General features: G+C 43.2%; 1 protein-coding gene across 1 annotated transcript in view; it reads left to right on the top strand.

Annotated features, from left to right (window-relative positions):
* The window catches only part of GALNT10 (polypeptide N-acetylgalactosaminyltransferase 10), a 191,549-nt gene that overhangs the window by 98,504 nt on the left and 67,810 nt on the right, over positions 1-25,235 (top strand). Inside the window, exons 3-4 of the mRNA XM_011356764.1 lie at positions 959-1,097; positions 18,252-18,418. Coding sequence (XP_011355066.1) covers positions 959-1,097; positions 18,252-18,418 — 306 coding nt within the window. The remainder of the gene's footprint in view (positions 1-958; positions 1,098-18,251; positions 18,419-25,235) is intronic.

Genomic DNA, 25,235 nt, shown 5'->3' with positions numbered 1-25,235 from the left:
TACTTTGCAAACTAAATGGGATGTTGCTCAGACCACAAGCTTCAGAAGATGACGCGATTTCTAACCAACTGATTTTATTGCCATTTCTTCAAGACCCTCGCCAATGGCAGATTCTTGGGCTATTGCAGGGGTTGGCGTGTTCATTTCCACTCACCATCTGCACCCTGGGAACCCAGATAATAATTTCTTGGAGCATCAGGAACTCTTTCCTCAGATGGATAGTGCAGAGAGAGGAAAGAATAGCACTTTGTCCACCCAATCTGTGACTCAAAGCAACACTTTTCAGGCAATCCTGGCGTAGCCTAGGCAGATCTTAGTTTGTTTGCTAGCTTAAAAAAAAAAAATCAAAGTATCTTTTATAATTTGTGGTGATTTTGATTTACATATAAAGTTTACCCTGCCTAGAGAGTAATCATAATATTTCTGTAGTGTCTTATAGTTTACGAAAAGCTTTCGTGTACACAGCATCTCATTTGACTCTCTCAAGGCACTGTGGGTACCAGAAGGGAGCCAGCTACAGTTCAGAGAGGTAGTGTGAAGGGGTCAAGGTTGATCAGCTTATATGTGTTAAACCTGGCCTCCTAGCCAGGTGATTGGACTCCCCAGTCAGGGATGTTTGGGGCGCCTGGCAGAGCAGAGGGAACATAGGCTTTGGAACTCGCAGTCCCGGTCCTCTAACCTTTCTGAGTCCCCGTTTATCCACATGTTGGTTGAGTGCTCTCACGTTCACCCTGCAGACTTGCTGTGGACATTATATGAGAACAGGGTCTATAAAGGGTGACTCCTGTGACTGAGTAAATGCTCATTTCCCTCCCCTCTGTACACTTTCCCCTGCAAAATCTAGATGTTTGCTTTATATCCAAGCATAAAATTTTGTCTTCATGGTTGAATCATATTTTTTATTCTTCTTCCTTGACTCTGTTCAATTAGCAACATTGACATTGCTCTTTGCCCCTAGGAAATGGAGAACAGGGCAGACCTTACCCCATGACTGATGCTGAGAGAGTGGATCAGGCATACCGAGAAAATGGATTTAACATCTACGTCAGTGATAAAATTGCCCTGAATCGCTCTCTCCCTGATATTCGGCACCCAAAGTAAGTATAACATCTCTCATCTTCTGGGATGTAAGGATTTTGCTCTTGGCTCTTATCAAGAATTAATTAAAGAAACAGGTACATGAAGCGCTGCTGGAAGAGAGCCCTTCCTGTTACCGAGGGCCTTTGTGCAGAGGTTCATGTGATCAGATGCTCCTAGAGTACAGAGTTGGTGTGGCAGAGGGACGATTATGTCTCCCCAAAAGATATGGTCTCCTTCCACTGTTCAGGTAGTGGGAACATGGAACCTCTGCGTTTCCTTTCTGCCCTGGCCCATGGGGAAGTTCAGACCTCAATTAAGAACACAATTGCAGTGATAGTTTCAACACTCACTGTCTCCACTTTTCATGTGTGACATTTTAATTTCTTTTTAATCTTTATTTTACCTATCTCGTGTATCTGTATATTTATGTCTTTGTTATAGGCTATCTCAAATCATGTGAGAGATGACATACTGTAACAACTATAAAAATAACAGTGGCAGCTAACATTCTTTGAACTGGTAGCATATGCCAGGCACTTCATTTGCATCATCTTAGGTTCCTGTGAGGTGGGTTCCTAAATGATGCCCATTTTACAGATGAAGAAACTGAGGGTTAAAGGAGTGTCATAACTCACATAAGGCCACAAAGTGACTAAAGAGCTGAGCCAGGTCTTAGGCTCCAGATCAACCAAAAACTATACTCTGGACCTGAAGCCATCCTGCCTCCTGGACGTTTTCAGTAGAGTTATTATGGTGGTCGTGGCGATTTTCCAGTAGAGCAATTGTTCTTAAAGCTGATGTGCATTAGAATCATACTGTCGGAACACAGTATATTGAGCTTCACCCCCATAATTCCTGATTCAGTAGGTCTTGGTTAGGTACTAAGAGCTTGCATTACCAATAAGCATCTACATGGTGCTTGTGCGGCTTGTCTCCGGTCCACACTTGGGGAACTACTGCAAGTAGAAGATCTCAAAATGGCTTTTACACACAGTCCTGAGTAGCCTTGGAGGATAAAGTGTCCTGTTCAACGACTAAAAAGCAGAGTCCAGGAAAAGATGATAAGAGCTAACACTTACTAAGTGCTTATTATATGCCAGGCATTGTTCTAAATCAGTGGTTCTCAAAGTGTGGTGACCTCAGCATCACCCAGGAGCTTGGTAGGTGTGCACATTCTCACATCCCAGCCCAGGTCAACTGTGTCATAAGCTCTAGGGGAGCCCAGCGCTCGGTATTTAACGAGCCCTCTAGATGATTCCACTGCACACTTACATTTTAGAATTCTGGGCACTTTAAATGCATTAACTCAGCCAAACTAAGTGAGGCAGGTCCCTTTATTATCACCATTTTACAGATGGGGAATTGGGACACAAAAAGGTTTAATAATTTGCACAAGATGACACAGCTGGTAAGAGGTGGCACCAGAATTTGAGTGCAGGGATTCCGACCCTAGAATCTGTATTCCTAATCACTGAGCCATAAGGTCTTTCCACCTGAAGAACTCAGTTGGTAGAATGCAATAATCAAGATAGTCTTGGTAGAATTTTTGGCGACTCGCAAAATGCTTTCGGCCCCATCGCATCTGCCAGTTCCTGCAACAGTGCTTCGAGTCGGCGGTGCTCTTGTCATCTCCACTCTGTGCACGAGGAGCCCACACAGCCCCAAGGTGTGCTGCTTGCCCAGGAGCGGGCCCTAGTCAAAAGGATTTCTTGATTTAAGGGGCAGGGGAACAAGGGGCCTCGGTGTGCCTGCCTGTGGGGTTTGCAATTTGTTTCGTGGTCTTCGCTGTCAAGCCTGAGATTTTTTTCATCTATGTGTGAGAATAGAGTTCAAATATTACTGATGTTTCTGAATTCAGAACTGTGACCTGACTCTGAGGGTCAGAAACTCAATTTATGTGTTTAGCCCCTTGCAGAGTTCAGAATTCTGCACTAATATCATGTTTCTGGGTCTAGGAAAAAAGTTCATCTAGGAGCTTTATACTCTCACCTCAGCTGCTGTTCATTGGTATTGTGGACAATGAGTTGTGGCGGTGTCTGGGGTGGTTTTAAAATAATACAAGGCCAGGACCCCACCCCAAGCCACTGGGATCTCGTCTCTGGGGTTGCAGCCTAGGTCTCAGTGTTTCTAAAATCTTTAAAAGTGATTCTCACTTATAACCAGAGTTTAGAACGGCTGGTATAAAATAAGGAATATTTTTACAATGAGGGAGAGAAACTGGGTGTGGTTACAGCTTTTATCCATCTATTCATCTGCCCAGTCAGTAAATATATAAATGATGGTCTTCCGTGTACCAAGCCCTGTACTTGACACCAGGAATACAGTGATAAATGAGCCATTCTTGTTGCAAGGGGTGGGACAGATGGCATAAGGAGGTCATTATACCACAGTTGAGAAGTCCAGTAACAGTAGTAAGCAGAGAGTGCTTTGAACCTCAGAGGACCCGCCCACCCCACCCCACCCCAGCCTTTGCAGGAAGACATTGCAGGTTGAGAACCGCCTGGGCAAAGGCCTCTGGGCAAGACAGTACACATTCTTCAGCTTAGGAATTACAAGGATGAGTTAGAAGTACAGCCAGGATGGGGATCCAGCCCTTTTGTTAGTACAGTGCTCTTTCCTGACAGCCCAGAAAAAGAACGGTCTTCTCAATCTTGGAGTTCTGTGATCCACAGAGAAAATTCAGGAGAGTCTGTAAACTTGGATGAAAAAAAAAAACGTTGCTTTTTTTTTTCATTAACCACTAACTGAAATTTGGTGTTCCCTTCACTTATGAATGTAGGAGACAAAGTACCTATGACGTAGTCACCAAAAGAAATCATGTGCTTTCTCATTACTCTGTAGATATCTTGAAATGTCATGGACACTCATTACTACTTTGAAGTGAAGGTAGTTTTTAGATCTACCACTAGATCTTGTCGTTTAATGTGTTCATAAAGAAGCACATTTGTTACTGTATTTTAAATTTTTTATTATTGTGATAACTATATTTTGGTTTAGTTAGTTTTCTTTACAATCTCATATATTTTATTTTATGAATTATAAATAAGCACTGCTCTCAGAAGTTTCCATATATTTTACCAGCCTGGCAGAGGAGGCCAGGACATCAATGAGATGACAAACCCCTGTTCTGGATGGATGTGAATTGAGCCTCAGCACACCACAGGCTCCTCTATTACCAGCCCACCCACCTAGCCAGCGTCCAGGTTATAGAAAAGACGTGGGTAAATTCCGTGCCCTTGACATCCCCCCTTTTTCAGACTCCCCAGTCGTGGAAGCTGACTTTTCAGAAACGAGTTGACAGATGTCTTGACGAGCTTTTCTTTTTTCCGAGGGGGGAGCTTTCCTGCAGTTTGACAGCACAAATGTATGAATAAATTAGAACAGTTGAGCCTCTCATTCCCTCTGGTTTCTTTCAGCTTAAACAACTTCCCCAGCAGGAGTGAGGTTTATGTTTGCCTTTTATTCCTTCGAACTGAATTTTGGCAACAACATGTCAAGAACAGGATGGAGGGGCTGTTTGTTTGTGCCAGCTGCATTTGCTTCCACCAGAAGCTGCATTGGAGAATGTGCAGCCACAGAGAACGGAAAGTAGGAACTTGGGTCTGACTTGCTGGGCTTGCATGTGGGAGGCAGCCAGCTGGCTCTGAGCAAGCCTGCCCTCTGCACCTTTTGCCAAGGGAGCGAAACAGAGGCTGGCTGGTGGGCTGGCCCACTTTCCCTGCTCCCCAAGGGGGCTCTCTGGGCTGCTTGACAACCACACATGGAGGCTCCTCCAGGGCACAGAGCTGATGGCAGTGCAGCCCCAGCTGCTAAAGGGCCCAGGTCTGAAGGTGCCTGTGTAAACCCCTCTGTTGGGTGATCGGTTTCTCCCATGCAAAGATTGTCCATAGTGGCAATGAAAGTAGTCTACAGTCCTGACCTGCGCTCTCCAGTCCATGGGTTTAGCTTCCAGTAATGAATGAACCTGAATGGAATCTTTGTTGCAATAAAAGGCACTAACCTACTAGATTCCTGATTCCATGCTCCTCTCACTTTTTCCTTTTTGTTAAATTAACATGCTTATTTTATGATATATGCTGAATTTCCTCAAAAGAACTCATAAGCTCATATTATTACAATAGGCCAGTATCATTGAGCACCTTTACCTCCCCAACAGTTTACAATAGCAACAATAGAGTTATACTCTATTACCTTTGACAAACGTTTATTAAATATGTACTCAGAAAAGAAATGACAGTTTGAGAGCACAGAGAGTTAAAACCAACCACATTTGTCGTAGTAATAATAATAATATTTGTGCCCCGATACGAATGTACACAGAGACGTTAAAAATGCTATTTAGGAACTAGGATGGAGTAACAGGAACCAGATTTACTCTCCTGCCTGAAACAACTGGGGGGGAAAAAAGACACTGGACACCAAGAATGATGGACAGTTTCCCAGGAGATGGGAAACAAATGAAGAGAGCCCTTCAGTTGCCTGAGCTAATTGCCTCAAGAGAGTTTTCAAGCCATGGTGCAGGGAAGGGGAGCCCAGGTAGAGCCCTGAGAACTCCCTGAGTTGAGCTGTTAGAGTCCAGGGAAACCAAAGAGGCAGAGAGTTCACAAGACAAGGTACTGAAGAAGAGAGAGCTGCATGGAGATCGAGCCTCAGAGTCTGTGGAAAGGCCCCTTGAGTATTCAGCAGATTACTGATGAGCTCCTTCCTATGAGGAAGCCACCTGAGGCTGGGAAAGGGATCACCAAAAGGATTAGAAGGAACAGTGTGCCTGACTTTCACACAGCACCAAGACTACTGCCTCTTCTTACAACTCAGACTGGAAATTTCTAACTCCTTATAATTTCTAACTCATGTAGAATTGGGTAGAGCACTTTGAAGAGTTTTGCCTCAGTTTTGTCTGGGGACTAATTAGCCCCAGACTGAACAGTTTTGTCTGGGGACTAATTAGCCCCAGACTGAACAGTGCTCTGGCCCAGTCTGAAAAAGCATAAATCATGGCCCAGAAGATCAAACTGTTTCTAAGTAACTTAACAACATCCCAGAAGAAACCTCAAAAATACTTAACAGAAATAAAAAAAATTTTCAGCACTAATCAAGGTAAAATCCAACCATAGATTATCAGAGATGCAAATAAGTAGAGAAGCATGACTCATAATGAGGAAAAGATTCAATCAAAACCAACCCAGAATTAATACAGATGTCAGAACCAGCAGAGGACACTAAAACAGTTATTATAACTATGTTCTATATGTTTAAAAATTAGAGAAATGAAAGATATGAAAATACCCAACTGAACTTCTAGAAAGGAAACCAACAATGTCTAAGATGAAAAATACAGTATATGGGATTAAGGACAGATTAAATATTGCAGGGCAAAAAAAGATTAGTGAACCTGAAGATATAAAGAAAAGAAACTATTCAAAATAAAACAGAGAAAAAAGAATTTTAAAAAATGAAAAGAGTATTAATAAACCGAGTGACAGCTTTTAAGTAGTCAAATATTCATGTAACTGGAGTCCATGAAGGAGAGGGAAATAATGGCCAAAAGTTTTCCAAGGTGAATGAAAACTATAAAACCACAGATTAAAGAAGCTCAGTGAAACCCAGTCCCAGGAAACATGAGTAAAACACCACCAAAGGCACATCATAATCAAATTACTAAAATCCAGTGGCAAAGAGAAAACATTTTAAAGAAGCCAGAGAAATAAAATACACTGTAGACAGAAGATCAAAGATAAGGATGACAGAATTTTCATTGGAAACAATGCAAGAATGAACAAAGTGTAGCAACATCTTTAAAGTACTGAAAATAAAAACTCTGTCAACCTAGACCTCTGTACCCTATGAATATATCATTCAAAATTAAGGCAAAACAAAGACTTTCCAACACACACACACCAAAAAAAGCTGAAAGAATTTATTACAGTTGTCATGTGCTATAAGAAATGATAAAGTCTTTTAGGAAACAAAAGAGATACTGGATGGAAATAGAATCTTCATTCACAAAGAATGACAATCATTGGAAATAGTAACTATGTGGATAAATTATGTACTATTTTTTCTTATTGTTGAATTTTTTAAAAAAATGTATCTGACTGTGTAACCAAAAACAACAATAACATATCATTGGGTCTAAAACATAGATAAAAGTAAAATTATCCCAACATAAAGATTAGAGAGGAGAAATGATAATATACTATTGTAAGATTCTGGTACTCCTTGTGAAGTGGCGAAGGTAGGCTTTAAAAGTTAAAAGTGTGTGCTATAAACCCTAAAACAATCACTCAAATTGCAAAACAGAGTCACAGCTAATAAGCCAATGAAGGAGAACAAATGGAATTATGAACAATATTCAGTTAATCCAAAAGAAGGCAGAAAAAGAGGGAAGAGGGAACAATGACCAGAAAGGAGATTGCAGCCCATGTAACTTACCTATGAATAACAGATAGGTCAAAGAATAAATCCAAGGAAAAATTAGAAAGTATTTTGAGCTGAATGATAAAACAGAATAATATCAGGATTTATGGGATGTTATTAAGGCAGTACTTACAGGGAAATTTGTATCATTAAAGGCCTGTATTAGAAAAGAATGGTCTCAAGTTGATGACATCAGCTTCTACTTTAAGAAACTAGAAAAAAGAAGAGTAAATTAATCCAAAATTAACAAAGTTAAGGAAATAAAAAAGATCGAAGCAGAGATTAATGACTAGAGAATAGAAAACCAAAAGAAAAAAAAAAATCAGTGAAACCAAGAGCTGGTTCTTTGAGATAGTAAATTAAATTAACTTCAAACCAGACTGATGAGAAAAAAGAAAGTAGACGTAAATTACCAATATCAAGAATGAGAACTGTGACATAACTACAGATTCTGTTAACTATTAAAAAATAATAAAGGAATATTCTGAACAACTTTATGCCTATAAATTCAGCAACTTCTATGAAATGACAAATTCCTTGAAAGACACAAAGTACCAAAGGTCACTCAGGAAGAAATGACTAACTTGAATAGCCCAATAACTAATATAGAAATTGATATTAATATTTCTCATCTCAGAAAGAAAACTCTTAGCCCGGATCGGTTCGCTGATGAATTCTGCCAAAAATATAAGAAATAACACAAATTCTATACACCTCTTAAAATTAAGGAGGATGGAGTACTTTCCAGCTCTTGAGCCAGCATTACCCTGATAACAAAACCAGACAAAACAGCAAAAAGTAGGATAAGAAAAAAATGTCACAGACCAATATTCTTCACGAACAGGTTGGCCAGGTATTATTGTTACTATTATCATCATTATTCACTTTTTTTGGGAACAGATTTGGGGAAGAGTAGGTTTGGGGAAATCGGGATTTTGCTGTCAGTCAAGTTTAGGACATCATTAAACATCCACATGACAATGCTGAGTAGGCAGTTGAATAAATGATGCCGTTTATATTGTGAAAAATGGAAATGGCAACGGGATCCTTTTCTGAGTTGCTATGTTTTTATTGTGGTTTTAATTAACTCATTTTCCTCTAATAGCAAGAAATGCCTGAGGCATAACAAACAGTAAATCTAAAAATGGCCCAAGATCAGCTGTGGTCTGTATTGTGTCTGGGATGATGGTATTTGTGTGCCATATTCAGGTCATGGCAAGGTCGGCACCCACTTCCTCCTACCCTCTGCAGTGGGGATGAATGGCTGCAGTCTGCACCAACCCCAGTGCTCCCTCACCCCCTCCCCCACAGTACCCAGAGGTTTGTCAGACCCTCCATAGAATAATGATAGGCCTGGAAGACATATTTTATACATATTAGCAGTTTTCCCTTTTTATTATAATTCATGTGTAGAGTAAGCTCGCTTAACACTTTTATAATGGAGCACTTCAATATTAGATTAGCACCCTAAATATGCCCACAATGAGTGATACAGACTCCCTAGTTTGGCAAGTTGTTAGCCACGCATGTGGGGGGTGGGGGACGGAAAGAGGGGCTGGAGCCTGAAGAGTTTGTGAGCTGGGTTAGGAAGAAGTCCAGGTTTCTTTGGAGCACCACTGATTTTTCAAGAGACTTAAATCAGCTCTCCTCTGAAATTAAATGACTCCTTTCTGAACAGTGGTCTTTCTTTCAAGGCAAGTTATTGATCTATCAGACCTAATATTGGGATTTAAAGGTGCTCATAAGCCTTAACATAAAATGGGAGTCAAAAATATTTCTCAAATCAACTTCTTTTCTGTAATTTTTAAAATAGATGTCAATGAATTCAGCCCTTGGGTTGAAATTTCAGAGAGAAGTGGCTTAGAAGCAAAAAATGGCTGCCTGTCAACTGAAAATCAAATGACATGTGTCCCTACAATTTATGTTGGGTAAAAACCACCTGACATCCACGTGAGCTAATGTGCAGTTTGTGGTTCTTTAATCATTTCTGCAAACAGATGCATTTTCTAAGTCTTCCAGAAAGGGATGCTGTGCTCTCTCCATTGACAATAATGGTTCCCATTTATCTAGTGCTTATATGCCAGGGGTTGTACTGAGTACTTTACCAGCCCCCTTTGAAGTTTTGTGTGATAATACTTTTTATCCTTTATGTTTCGACATTATCTTCTCCTTTACAAAAAAAACACTATTACAACTTTTATTGTGATTCTGGCCTCTCTGAAATTGTATTGAATGTGGATCACTACTAGGTCCCTTTTACAGATGCACAAACTGAGCCTGGAAGAAGCTCAGCCCTTTGCTCCAGTTCACACAGCTGGTTTAGAAGGCAAAGGAGACTCAAACCAAGACCCAAGTATGTGCTTTTTCTACAGCGTCGTGCACAGACTGAGACCCATCCTTCACAAGAAAGGAGGGAGACATTTTTTAATTCTCATCATTTGTGCATGAAGGTTCTTGGACCGGGCAGAGTGAGCAGGATTGGCTAAATAAATGAACACAACCAGCCGACTACTCGGGTTGCATTTCCTTCACCACACTGAAGGTAATATATGCTTATCCAGGAGAAGATAAATAGCACTCAGTAAAATCGGTTACAGAGATGAGTTTGATTGCTGAGTGGTACTGGCCTTGAAAGAGTTTAAGGAAAAAGAGACTAATGACTGGAAGATAAAAGCGATTATCAATTCTCTCCTTTCATTAAGATGGTATCAAGGGCAGCATGATGATAAGACAAGCACAGAGCAGCTTAGTTTAGGAGCACTCTTATGCAGAATAGAACATAATTCCCTCCTAAGTGTAAGACTCCTTCTCCACACTTTTTTTAAAGGGAAGAATCAGTAATTCCCTGCGAGAGACACGCACACACACACACACCACCACCACCACCACCACCACCCCCATTCCTAAATCTGCCCAGGTAGAGAATTTGCTTATGCAACATGTATAGACATGTTGCATAAATGTGGTTGTACTATGGATTTTATTCTACAAGTAACTTCATTCATTTTATATGCTGTGGTCACATTCCTAAGGCATTTCTAATAGCTTTGTAATATTCCACAGGAATATAATCTACTCATCCATTCTTCTGTTGACGGGCAGACAGGTTATTTTCAGGTCTTTTTGCTTTTGGAAACAGTGGCAAAAACACCTTTATATACATATCTTTACATTTTTGTTTCTTTCTTTCTCTTCCTTCATGAATCATCAAGAATCTTGACATTAAAGCCCATTTCTTCCAAATGACATTTGCCTGGCGGCTGGCACCTAACTGGGATCTGAGGTGCAGTCCTAGGGCTGTCATTTCATCTGGTAATTCTGGGCACCGTGACCTTCTATACCGTACTGATTAACCAGAGTTCTTCCTTCCTGCTGTCAGCCTGTGTTCAAAGTTTGAGCACATGGAATACATTGCCTTTTATATTTGTAGAAGGACTAGTTTTATCATGTGGGTGAAGAAACTGTTGGATTTTGCTGTGTGCTTTAAAAAATTTTTTTGTCGTTATTGTTATCACTGTTTTAAACAATATATGATCTAAACAAAGGGGTTTCCAAAATGTGAGTTCAAACGGGAGGAAAGACAACACAACCAAGATCCTTTAAATACTGCTTGGAATCCCTGGTGCACGTTAGGGGGTGCGAAACTAGTGATGAACTAGAGGTGCACAATTAACATTAGTAAGCCCTGTGATTCCCTGTGAAAGAGCAAATGGGTGCAGCTGGCTCTCAGCAAAGCCTCTCCTGAATGGAAAAGGACCTTCATAAAGATATCAGCTTTGGTACATGTCACACTCATCTTCCGGCTCCTCTGATTCCAGCCAGACTGTGTTAAAAGAGAAAGCCAACACCTGTCTCATCCCCCAGAGTGGAGTAGTGAAGGGCTGGGGAGCCAGGCCTCAGCTGAGAAGGGAAGATGTGTTGTAAGGGTGTGTCAGAAGAGGGGCCAAATCTGGGGGGTGAGAGGACAGGAGCTTTTTACAGTGTACCCACTGAGACCCAGCTTTTTCCTTTTGCTCCAGAGCCTCGAGCTATTTATAACTTCCACTTAGCTTCTTGGTGGTTCCAGAGCCCATTGGACACTGTCTGAAAATGTTGTATTGTAAGGGACTGCCCTTTATACAAAATAGGGAGCGGAGGACTACAGAATTTTGAATTCAAACCATTTACTAGAAAATGACCTACCCCGTGGCCCCTGGGAGGTAGGAACTCACATTTATAAGCCAGATGCATTCACACATGGTATCGTTTTCATTCCTTGTGACGGTCTTCATAGGAAGGAATTAGGTCCCCATTTTACCAAACTGGAAGTGAGGCTTAGGGAGGCTGTGACTTTCCCAAGATGACTTACTACTAAGTGACAAAGGTGGGACTTGAACCAAGATCTGAGGGTCTCTTCAGTCCATGCCCCTCTCCTCACCACACCTGCTGTTGCCATCTCAGAAAGTACTATTTCTCAAAGGCCACATTTTAAGATGTGGGTATGCCATCTTATTGTGTGACCCTGGGAGGGTCCCTTCCCATTCTGGGCCTCAGTTTCCTCATCCATAAAACAAGGAGTGCCAACAAGGTGAGAGTCAGGCCTTTCCAGCCTTCATATTCATTCAGTGGTTCTCATTGGCTTTTCACACTGAAGCTGTGTGTGCAGCCTGGGAACAGTAGTTGACCATCTCCCTCACTCCTCAACCCAAAGAGATCCTCAGCCCAAAGAGATGCCACCCCCAGGACACACAAACCAGCTCCCAAAAGGCCCCATCTGGTCAGTGGAAAGTCCAAAACTGTCGTCTGTTGGATAGAGGAGGGTATACTGGATTTTGTTCCCATGAGAAGATGCTAAAATGGTGCCCGTTTCCAGAAGATCATTTGTCTAAGAGTACGGACACTGGGAGCTTTCAGACAACAGAGTCACTTCACAAAGATTTTTAGAATGATCATTCCCTTAAAAAAGAAAGACAACTCACCCTTGTAATCACCGAGAACAGTTTACTCTAGCGCACAGAGCATAGTGGGGGTGAAGTGCTGTGGGTTGTGGGTGATTGCTCACGACATCATGGTGGTGCAGCTGGCGTGATATTGATGCAGTCCTGCTAATCATGTGGAACAACACTGCTGTGCCCCAGCGGTCTCAGCGCCCATGACCCGGCAGTCCGGATTTCCACATTAGCGGTATTTGTGGAGTTTAGAAATCTTATAATTCTGTAAGAGTCCGTGCTTTTCAAAATAATAAAGAAAATATAAGACTGCTTCATCCAGCTTTAGTACAACTTTTGGATGCTTGTTTTTGTTTTTCTTTCCAAAGAATGGACTTAGGAATAGGTTGGACTTCCTTGGCTGCAGTTACTTCAGCTAGTGGGGCATCCTCTGCAAGGAGGCAGGGGCAATAATGGGAAATGGGAATGTCAGCCAGGTGGAACGTGGAATTAATTGGGTCTGGAGAGCTTGGCTCTCCCGAAGGAAGACGTGGAGCCATGGCACACCCAGGCCTCCCAGTGCCTGAACTGGGAAGATCTTTCCAAGCCTGGCCACCACGTTCTTATGACCCCCTCAACAGCTAAGGCCATCAAGAGGCCTTAGCTCTGTTTTTGTGTAGCTTTGTGTCTGCTCCCCCTCATTAACTCTTAGACTCCCTTTCCGTACCTCAAGGTTGTGTTCCCAAGACAGAGAATTTTATTTGCCTGATGAACTCCATTTGGGCACAGATTTCTTGCTAGGCCATTGACCACTGGCAAGTCAATGGATTGGGTGCCCTTGGGTCAGGGGTCTGTTCCTGCCCCAGGCAGCCATCATGACCAGGGAATGGGTAGTCATAGGGTCCACCCAGGACTCCTTCTTCAGCCTTCCTCTGGCGTGGCCATTTCTGCTCAAAGAGAAGGTGTGGGCAAGGCAGGCACCATGATTGACCTGAAGAGCACAGATGTTTCTTTTAACCAGTGGTACTTGATGCACCTTTATGTTTATAGAGCACCATAGGTTTCTTTTGTATTCACTTCTCAGCTCAAACCTGCAAGATTATTTTGTGAAGGAGGAAACTGAGGCTTATAGAGGTTTGGTAACTCGCCCAAGATTATACAACCAATAAGTAGTCTTTTCGGCTCTAAGTCCATACCAAACTACTTCTGACAAATTAGAACAAACATTGCATGGACATCAGCAAGCATATTTAAAGCATCTGCATTCTTACTAGTAGGAGTTTTTTTGTTGAAGTTCATCAGAACCCCCAGTGATCCCACTTCTCGAGGCTGCATGGTCTAGCCCCCCTCCATGGTTCCACCAAGCTGATAGGCAGCACTTGGAACATGCGGTGGGTGCTGCCTCCTTAGAACTATGTATGATTTAAATTTGTTTTTTACATCCAGAGTCTCCAAGGGATTTTCTCTTTCTGTTGTGACTAAACTGAAGAGCTAGCTGTACCTGCCAGTCCAACAACAGCTAGCCATGTGGGCTGGGATTTCCACTTAGCCTCTCTAAACCTCACCCCCTTACTTGGAAAACAAAAAGGTTGAACTAGGCCCTTCCAACTCCAGTTCAGCCCAGCAACCTGCTCCACAAGGGCATCGCTCTACCTGATCCTGCCCACAGCAGGGCTCTTCCAAGCGTCTCAGGAGGCCATGCAGCACCTGGGAGCCCACAAGGATTTGGATGCCATTAAGTCGGTGTGCTGTATGCAGTGCTGTAGAAACAGATGCGTGTTCGGAGAAGAGTGAAGAAGAAGACATACCCTCTATGTTTAATGTTAGCCCCAGGTGTCAGCATTGGGCAAGATCCTGCTGTCGTTATCAATTGTCCTTTACCTTTCTGTGTTTTCCAGACTTTTACACTGAGCAGTTACCACTTTTATAATGAAGAAACACACACATATAAATGTTATTTTAAATAGATACTATCTAGATTTGAATCCTGAATCCAAGTCACTTATCTTTCTGAGCTCTGTTTTCCTTATGTAGAAAACAGGGTGAGCACTCCCTGGTTCACCTCCCTGCCAGGAGTTGGTACAGATTAGAGGAGAGAGAAGGAAGATGCTTCGTACACCACTGAGCACAACGAACCATGGAGAGGCAGAGGTTGTTATTGTCTGGTCACAGCCAACCCAGTCTCTTTTGTTGGGAGCAGTGTCCTAGTTTCTCCTTCCTGGAGACCACATTCTTTGTGGCTAGTTTCTGAAGTCACCGGCAAGAGGACACTTCGTGTTTACCATACGCAAAGGAACTGGGTATACACCACCAAGCAGTGTTGACAGCTCAAGACAGAACATGCAGACAGGTCTTGAAGGGGACTGCGGAGATGGGGGTGTCACTAAAAGAGGGCAGTGGCCTCTATCTTCCTCCCCGCCATCCCCAGGCTGCCTCTGTCTACCGCCATTTCAGGCCTAGTGGGAGGAGAAATGGGGCTTTTTGCACAAGCTCCCAGCAGGAAAGTGGCCTGTGTGCAGGTCTGTGGAACCGAATTCCCTGCTGGATACTGGAGAGACACATTTCAGCATGTCATGCGATTTTTTATTTAAACAAAGACCATCTGCTAAGCTGGGGCCAAACTAATGACTAGTTCCCATGGCAAAAGTCGAAGTGCTATTTTGTACTTATTTAGTAAATAGATGGATAGATGGGTAGAAGAGGGAGAAAAATAGAGACCAAAAGGAAGGGGGAAAAAGGCATATGTTTAGGGCCGTGATTCCAGCTGAGCCTTTTGAGTTCTGAATAGTCTTTAATTCCACAATTGAATTAAATTAGAAGTGAATTTCATCTATTGTAGCATTGTCTACTTCCCTTACTATAAGATGGTATTTGTGCATCTACTGGCAGGCTGTGGGGCCCATTCTAGGGTTTTAGAGAGCCAGGGCTCTCTGCTGGGTAATAGCTCTATTGTATTCACCCCTTGGACTACAGGCAATTTATTACAACTGTCTCACCCCCTCCTCACCGCCCCCCCCCCACACACACACACAAACCCTGCTTCAGTTGAGCAAGCCTCCTGTGAAATTGGATGGAAGGCAGGGCCTTTTGTAGAAAACTAGATGTTGCCTGTCTTTTTTGGCCACAGCGAACTCAGCTGAGTTAAGGAAAAGGGATTTTTAAGAACTGCTTTCATTTATTTGTGAAGGCTGACATTATGAAATTGGAGAAGGCTCCCAGAGAAAGCTGGTTGAAATGATCAAAAGAATTGGAGAGGTGGGGAAAGTTGCAGAGGAGGGCGGCATGAGGCCTGGGTAAAAGCGGTCCAGCCAGATGGAAGAGCAAGAGGGGACATGTGGTAAGTCCAGAGGTCCCAAAGGGAAAAAGAGAGACCGACTTGTCCATCAGAACTGGACTGCCCGAATTAGGGGAGACCGGTCCACACAGCTGGAACCGAGCTCACTGCTGGAAGCCAAGGATTCATTCCTGCTCCCCGTTCCCCAGCTTTCCTTGGTGTTTCTAACAGAGAATTTGAAACATTTCTTTGAGAACATTATCAAACATTCAAAAAGGTTGAAAGAATTGTACACTGAATGCTTATGTTCCCACCATCTGGATTCTGCAGTACCAACTTTATCACATATCTATCCATCCCTCTCTCCCTTCATCAATCCATTTTACTCTTTGATATGTTTCGAAGTAAATTGCCAAGAGACCCTGGCACATTCTGGCAGTCGAACAGTGGATTGCAGTGACATACAAAAGGAAAGATTTGGTGGTTATGTTCACAGCCCCAGGTGTCACAAATTTTCCCCCCAAAATTTTGTACCAATCTTGTGGTGCTTCCTCCCATGATACCTTTTACTTCTGGGCTCTCAACTTCAGATGTCTCCAGGGGCCTGGGAGGCAATGAGAGGGAGTGAAGCAGCCCTAGTATAAGACGAGGGAGTGGTGAGAGCTGAGGACGTGGAGAGCACCTGCCCCATAGAGAGGCATCCACTGTCAGTGGCAGCCCATTGCTGCCACGGGAGGCTCAAGAGGGTTTTGATGTGAAGTTTTTCACTTTTTAAATGTTAGCTAATAATGTTTACGTACTGGGCAAAGGGTGTCAAGGATGACTCCTTGTGTATGAGTTTTCTATAACTGCCATAGCAAATTACCATAAATTTAGCAGCTTAATCAACACAAATTATTCTTACAATTCTGTAAGTCCGAAGTCCGATATGGGTCTTATGGGGCTAAAATCAAGGTGTTGGCTGAGTATTCCTTTCTGGAACTCTAAGGAAATCTTACTTATCTGCATTTTGGGCAGAATTTAGTTCTGAGGAGTGAGACTCCTATTTCCTCGCTGGCCATCAGTGAGGACCATTCCCAGCTTCTAAAAGCCACCCACTTTTTTGGCTCATGACCCCCTTTTTCCATCTTCAAAGCCAGCAGAGGTGAGTTGAGTCTCTCTTTTATCAGAAAGCAATGAAGCTATGAGGACCTTGTAGTCGTGTTCAGAGGACTATGAGCCAAGTTGAGAAGACTCCCTAGGGCTAAAGATGGGCTTATTTGGAAACCAGTAAGAATAATACTTGCACTGAATTGAAACACATTAATTAGGTTAAAATTTATGAGTTCACAATGAAAACAAAGAATTGGCCTGTGGAGGATGCTAGTCTTGAAAACGAGTAAACACAGAATCAGGGACTTCTCCCACCTTTCATGTACTTCAGGGCACCCAAACAGTCAATGTGGTCATTTTTCTCAATAGAAGTATTCCACCTCGTAAATGGGGAATGATAGAATTAGAATATCACAATTTTGCAAACCCCTGATGAAAAGGGATTTAGACATTGATCATCAATGGCCACCAACATCACAAAGGAAAGACAACTGTGTATCTCATGGGATGCCCACCCCCAGCATCTAGGAAGAGGTTGCCAGAATATCTCATCGAATTAGGCCAAGCCTCTAGATGTAATTACCAGTTCATGGGAACCAAAGGAGGGTGGACAGAGGAACATATGCAGAGATACCACAGCAATGCAAGCAGCAGAATGCAGACTGGAAAATCCTGTAGGACAAATGACCCAGTTTCTTGAGCAAATAAATTATAAGGCGAAAAAGAGACTCAGGAGACACATCAGCTAAAGGCAGTATATGGTCCTTGTCTTGATCCTGATTTATACAAACCAACTGTAAAAAGACAGAAGAAGATCACGGAAATGTGAACACCAACTAGATATGTGATGATGTTAAGGAGCTATATTGATTCTTTTGGGTGTTATAATGACATTAAAGGCCCACAGGGCAGGGCCTTCCACTCCCCCTCTCCCCAAACTTACCGTAAGGCTAGTGGAGAGCAGGAGAGAAAATGTGCCTTCTGCTTGTAGAGCCCAAGGAGGGAAAGAAGAGGGGCTGAGCCAATGAAGCCCAGTTTATTCTTCCAAACTCATGGATAAGTGGCTTCTCCTCCATTGGAGAGGAATGTGCAGGGGCTGGGGAGAGAGACCGGTGTTACTGAAGGGCTATGCTCCACATGGGGTCCTGAGGATGGCAACCACGTGTTGTCACCGCTGAGGCTTAAACGAGTTGGTGCATGTCAAACACCGAACCCCAGTGCTGCTCCTCCAGCACTGCCTGTCCTTGTTTGGGGTCTTGTGTACCTATCCCTGTGTACTGTGTGTGCAGGGATTGGACGCAGGGCTTCAGGATGCCAACTAGAAAGAGGTTCTGAAGTGACTGTGGCGTCCCCGGTTTTCACTTGTGTCCTGAAGGCTGGAGAGGAAGTGGGATTTGCAGTTAGCCAAACCACATGCCTAGTTCTCTTGACAAGATGAGAGCTGAACCTGTCCTTTCCCTGTCCCCTGTGTCTCCCTCTAGCTGCAACAACAAACGCTACCTGGAGACACTCCCCAACACCAGCATCATCATCCCCTTCCACAATGAGGGCTGGTCCTCCCTCCTCCGCACCGTCCACAGCGTGCTGAACCGCTCACCCCCGCAGCTGATCGCCGAGATCGTGCTGGTCGATGACTTCAGTGATCGAGGTAGGGCCCATCCCACCGAGCTTCCTGCTCTTCATGCTTTACCCCGTGACTTGCCAGAGGGGTGGCAGGTCTACCCTTCTTCAGCAGCAACACCATAGAGGCCACTGTTTACTGATGCGTGCTGTGTGCCAGGCCATGAACCTGGCACTGCACACATATTATCTCGTTTAGTCCTCACAACAACCCAAGAAGTTCTATTTTTATCCCATTTGTAGAAATGCATTAAGCTTCAAATAACAGAAAACTTGATAAACAATAGCTCAAACAAGTAAGGGGCTTCTTTATTTATTCGTTCATTCATTTCATAGAATAAGAATTGGTACAACTGCTCAAAGCTATCAAAGAACCAACTTCTCTTCCTCCTTTCTCATCCTCATGGTCACAAAATGGCTGCTGTTCCTCTGGAAAGTCTACCTTTCAGATAAGAAGAAGGAAGAAAGGCAAAGAGAACAAAACCTCCTCCTTGCAAGCCTTTGCCTTCTCATTCAGGAAAGACTTTTGGTCAGAACTCTGACATCTGGACCCCTCTACTTGCAAGGGTAGCTGGGTATGCGATCGACTTGGGGCCTCTTTAGTAGAGATAGGAAAAGGAGAAGTGGATTAGCAGTATTGAGTGAGCCCCCACTACAGTATCTGCCACATGGTTTAACATGAGAAAACTGAAGTCCAGAGAGATAAACTGACTTACCCTTGGTCACACAGCTCTTAGGTGGTGATATAGTGACCAAACCATGTCTGACCCTAAGCATGTGATCTTAACCAACAGACTACAGTGCCCTCCGTCCAGTCATCTCAAGCTTATTCTTTGCATCAAAGGTTTCACCAGTTGCAGCAAAATCATGAGAACTCCTCTCCTCTGCTCACCTTCTTGCAGAGGCACTAAGTATTGAAGAGAGGGAGTCTGAGTGCACTCCAGAATAATCAAAGTTGACCTGCCTGTCACCCCGTTTGTAATACCACACTCTTAATTACATGCCTTTAGTACAGAGGCCTGAGTGGTGTGTGTGTGTGTGTGTGCACGCACATATACATACACACACATCTTAAACTCAGTCCTCACCACCTCTAAAAGTCTCTCTTAACTCTTTACCTACACTCATTCTCATGAGACCTTTTCTTTTTCCTTCTTAGCTCTTGTCACAGGCAGAATTAAAATACAAATAAGTATAGCATGCAAATATTGTGTGCATGTGCTGTCTGCTTGCAGGTCTCCCCGACCAGGCTCTCCCTTGTGAGAGCCTGGGCCACCACATCAGTCTTGTTCACCATTCAGCCTCAGCTCCTTAGGCAGAGTAGATGCTTAATACGTGTTTGATGAATAAATGATCAGAGCTCATTTCTTCTGTTCCCTTAGTATTTCCACCGTGGTTACAGTAGCATCTAGTGCCTTGTATGAGTTTATTTGTATCCTCGAAATGAGATCTGTGAGCCCACTGAAGCCTGGGGTGGGTCTCCTAGTCTCCATAGCTCTGTTCTTTAGCAGAGAGCCTGGCCATAGTTACATCTTTGATCCTGACCCTGTAACTTACTAGATCGGTGACTTTGACCCAGTCACCTGACCTCCGTGTGCTTCAATTCCCTCATCTGTAAAATGGGACCACAACAGTATGTACCGCTTAGGTGTCTGTGACTATTAGATAAGTTGTATGTGAAGTGCTCAGGACAGTGTCTGCCACATAATGAACATTAGAAATAAACATTTAAGCTTGGTATTGTTATTATTGTTTTCGACATTATTTATGGCTGGTTGTAGGAGGCGAAGTCAGAGATAAATGTACAGATGTGGAAGTTCAGGTATAGTCTTCCCCTTTCTGTGGGTAAAGGGCTTTGAAAATTGTAAAACACTAAACAAATGTCCTGTTGTCTCACCTCCCACTTGAATTGCCTCCTTGTCATCATATAGGGGGCGTCTATGTCATCTCGTTTATTCTTACGACAGCCTCTGAATGAGACCTTGAGATCCCTGGGTCTCTGATGAGGAGCTGGGGTTAACTGACTTGCCCAGAGTCACACAGCCAGTGAGTGGAACACCCAGGCCTGTGGACTCAAAGCCCAGAACCCATGCTGTATGTGTGTTACATGCCATTGAGACGGCTCTGGCCCCTGGCAACCGTTATGAATGAGTGATGTCCCAGTGTCCCGTCCTCAACAGCCCTGCTCAGCTCCTATAGACGCACGCCTATGTTTTCTTTCATGGAGTCAGTCCCTATTATACTGGTTTTTCTCTTTTCCCACTGTCTTCTATTTTTCCCAGTATCATTGTCTTTTCCAAAGAACTATGCCTTCTCATGATACACCCGAAGTAGGACAGCTTCAGTTTTGTCATATTTGCCTCCAGTGATGTTTCAGGCTTAATTTGCTCTGGGACCAACTTGTTCATCTTTCTGGCTGTCCAGAATATCTGTAAAGCTCTCTTCCAACACCATATTTCAAATGAATCCATTTTTTTTCTATCTGCCTTCTTTACTTCCAACTTTCACATCCGTACACAGTAATTGGGAATACAGGGGTGTGAATGAGCTCCACCACCACTTTCCACCCCCTTTCTTCTGCTTTCCTTGACCCATCTCCTCTCCCAACCTCAGCCTTCTCTCAGTTTGGGCCCACCACCCACAGGCCCCGGGCTCACAGCCAGGCAGTGAAAAGGAAGATAAATGAGCGCAATGCTCAAGTGATTTCTTGATTTCCTTGTACTATGCTGCAACATAAACAGCCTCTACTCCTTGGGGCAAACACCTGAGCCTTCCCTCAGGTATGGGCTGCCTGATCTGAGCAGGCTCGCTGCCATGATTGTTCTCGAGGGCCATGGTGGTGAGGCTTGCTCTCACTTACTCACTCTCTTGCTCTTTGCACAGCAGCCACAGTGGCTTCCATCCTGACTCGGATCTTCCCCTGCTTTTCCCTCCGCCTGGACATTCTCTTCCCAGCTCTTCCTTGCTCCTCTCACACCATCTTCATGTAGGTCCCTCGCCAGTGCCGCTAGTCACTGTTCCCGTGTGTTATTTCATGGCTATTTGTTGACCTTTTTATTGTCAGTTTTCCTCGCTAGACCATTTGTGGTCTAGAAGCAGGTAGTTAATAAACGTTTGTGAATGAATGAATGAATGAATGAATGAATGAATGAATGAATGAATGAAGAGGGAAGGAAGGAAGAGGAAATAGTATATGGCAACTACATCCACACACACAAAAAGCTATCGGTAGTAACAGGGTTGCCTTCAGCAAGCTAGATGGTTGTGGCTGTGGAAGACACAGCGGTCTCTTTTGTGACTGGTGCTGGCTCATGTCTTTGTGTTTCAAGCTCAGGTCCCTGTCACCAATTATTTTTTGAATAATCGGCACAACACTTGGCAGGTCCCTCTCCGAGTATTGCAAGGCATTAACCCTCCGGAAGCAGAATAAACCAAGCATCAATTGGATTAGAAATGAGTATTTCTCCTTGTTTAATTACAAAAGAATTTCAAGGTCATCTATGCTGCTCTCTGTCACCACATGCCTCCCAGAGCATTTGAGAGCCCAGGAATGCACAGTTAGGGGTATGGAGAATCTTACAGGTGCAGATGGGGTTCAGGCACCTCTCCTGGCGTGGTCTGTATTTGGTTTCTGAAAAATGAAAAATTGTTCACTAATTCGAGCTCCACTTTTTAAAAATGTGTAAAAATCACAGATGTAACTCAGCCTACTCATTTTACAAGTGGAAACAAAAGGCCTGTGGCAGTGGACAGGCTTAACACAGCAGGGGAGAGACAAGAATCCCATCTCCAGGCTCCTAGAAGAGTCTCATCCTTCCTCGCCTTCACTGGTTATGTGAAGCATCTGCAGAAATGCATTACTCCTTCCTATTCCCAAGGACACTTCTCAATAAATTACTTTTCCATTGTATTAAAGAGCAAACTTTCTGCTAAAAAGAGCTCATTATCAAGCACACCCAGTCCTGGATTATAATGATTTATACCTCTAATATCCTAATTTCTTTAATGTTGTACTCAGGGATAAAAATAACATGACACTCCTGCCTGCCCCCATAAAAAAATGTAATAATTGAAAAAGAAAAAGTAAATTTCATAGGAAAGACTTTCTCTCCAAGTGCATCTACTTCTCCAGAGAGCAAAAAAAATTAAACCGATGTGCTACACCCACTCCCCAATAAAATAGAAAAGAGACCAAATATTGTCCCATTTCACAGATGAGAGTGACAACCAAGGCCCCTGATTGTTGCCCCTTTTTCTCAATGAATCAGGTATAGAGCACAGAGGAAAACTATCTCACACCCCTCAATCCTGCGGATTAGCTGTCAGATTTTGCAACTTGCATTTTTCAGAAAAGCAATCATTATTTTTGTTTCAAGAAGCAATTCTCAAGGCAGCCTTGGAAGAAAACTTACTCAGCAGTGATTGTTTTAAAAATGAGATTTGGGAGAAACAATTTCAGAATTATGGAGAGGCCTGTCTCAAGTACGACGAATATGGGCCATCATAAAAGACAGATTTCTCTGGGCCACATGAGCAGAGGCATTCTCAGAGTTGAAATTCATAGATGCTAACTACAGGCTAGATTGGTGCTCCTAGCAGAAGGCATTTTCCTCTGAAATGAGTCTCCTCCAGGATCCTCAGGGCAACTAATTGTAATTCAGCTAAGGGTCGAGACCTTGAGTAGGAGACAAAATTGGAGCAGATGAATTCTTGAAATAAGATCCTGAGCTTTGTGCAGGCAGCACTAGGGACTAAAGTGGAGGCAGACGCTGACACCAGAATAATCCTGGCCCTGCTTACAAATAGGGCACTGCAGAGTCTTGGGGTCTTCAAAAGCTCTTCAAATGTATAAGCTTTGCTTGAGGATTAGGAGGATATGGAGGTGTTTTCGCACTAGTGGGAGAGAGAGGTGAAGGTGTGGGGTGGCAGACTTACCTCCGGACTGCACTGCCTGGATAGGAGATTTTTATTAGGAAACAACAAGAAAGGCCTTTGTTCATTTATTTCTATTTATTCCTCTTCTCCTCCCCCACCCTCTTCAAACAGTGTCAGTTTTCTAGAAAAATTATAGAAGTAGTAATGGAAAGGGTTATTGTCTTCGAATGAACCATAGGCCGCCTGGAATGATGAGGTACAGAAACGAAGGCTATGGTACGAGCTCACTGACAGCGTTTTCCCCAATTGAACTCCCTATCGACAAATAAATAAAAATATACACAGGGAAGGGTTCCATAAAAGGAAGTTCCTAAGTATTTGCAGAGCTACTGGTAGGCTGTTGGCAGTGAGTGGTGCTAGGAGTAGGTGCTAGTTGCAGACCCGCCCAGCGAGCCAGGGTCAGAGGTCCTCTTTCCATGGTGGGTTTATTAAGTCTGACCTGCACCCTCGCACCATGCCAGTCATGGCACAGGTCATGGGAATCCATATGCCCTGACCTGATTTGCATTTCTACATACTGGTCTTAACACTGCCCCATAGCATCTGTTCCTGTTTCTTGTCATCTCTCTTATAGCCTTAGTTTGCTTCGAGTACCAACCACCACAGTGGTTGAGGAGTCATTCCCCACTTCCATTGTATTACTCTTTCACCTTAAGTTTTGTGCTGCTTATTTTGTTTTTCTCTACATTTGTCCTGACTTAATTCCTATTCATGTGTTCAACAAAATTCATGAAATGATTCTGTGCCAGATACTGCACTAGGTGCTGGGGATGCAACGAAAATAAAATAGACTTCCCTCCGAAGGCTCACCTCCAGTAGGGCAGACAGACAAGATGAGGGGCGATCGTAAGACCATAAAAAATGTACCACTCGGTGGAGGTTCCGGTGCAGTGGAGCATGGAGAAGATCAGAGAAGGCTTCCCAGAAAAAATCCCAGCTAAACTCAAACGTAAAGGATAAGTAGATATTACCCCTAGGGGGAGGGAGGGAGGGGGAAGAATTTTCCAGGCAGAGGGAACAGCATGAGGACAGGCTAGGAATCAAGGAGAAAATGTGGAAAAACAAGAAAGATTGGTCCATAATCTCATCACCTGGAGGCAATTACTAATTACACTTCGGCTTTTTTTCTCCCACTGTGTGTTTGTTTTTTTAATAGACTTTATTTTTTAGAGGAATTTTAGGTTCACAGTAAAATTAAGCTGCAAATATAGAGTTCCCATATACACTTCCACACTCCACACACACACACACAACCTCTCCCACACTGCCCCGCCCCCATCAGTGTCCTATACCCGCACCGGAGCGAGTGGTGCATTCATTACAACTTATAAGCCTATGCTGAGACATCATTATCACTCAAAATTCATGGTTTATATTAAGGTTTACTCTTGCTGTTGTACATTCTACGGGTTTGGACAAATGTGTAATGACATATATCCACCATTATAGCATCATACAAAATAGTTTCACTACCCTAAAAATCCTCTGTGCTCTGCCTGTTCATCCCTCCCTCCTCCATAACCCCTGGTACCCACTCACCTTTTTAGTGGTCTCTATAGTTTTGTCTTTTCCAAAGTGTATTATTGGAATCATACAGTATACAGCCTTTTCAGAGTGGCTTATTTCACTTAGGAATATGCATTTAAGGTTCCCCCATGACTTTTTATGGCTTACAGCTCATTTCTTTTTAGTACTGAATAATATTCCACTGTCTGCATGTACTACTGTTTATTTATCTGCTCCTATAGGACATCTTGGTTGCTTCCAAGTTTTGGAAATTATGAATAAAGCTGCTATAAACATCTGTGCACAGATTTTTATGTGGACATAAGTTTTCAACTCAGATAAATACCAAGGAGTGCAATTGCTGGAGAACATATTAGGAATATGTTTAGTTGTATAAGAAATTG

Source organism: Pteropus vampyrus, unplaced genomic scaffold (assembly GCF_000151845.1).
Source record: "Pteropus vampyrus isolate Shadow unplaced genomic scaffold, Pvam_2.0 Scaffold30, whole genome shotgun sequence".
Classification (NCBI taxonomy): Eukaryota; Metazoa; Chordata; class Mammalia; order Chiroptera; family Pteropodidae; genus Pteropus; species Pteropus vampyrus.
This window is presented reverse-complemented; position numbering and strand designations above follow the sequence as displayed.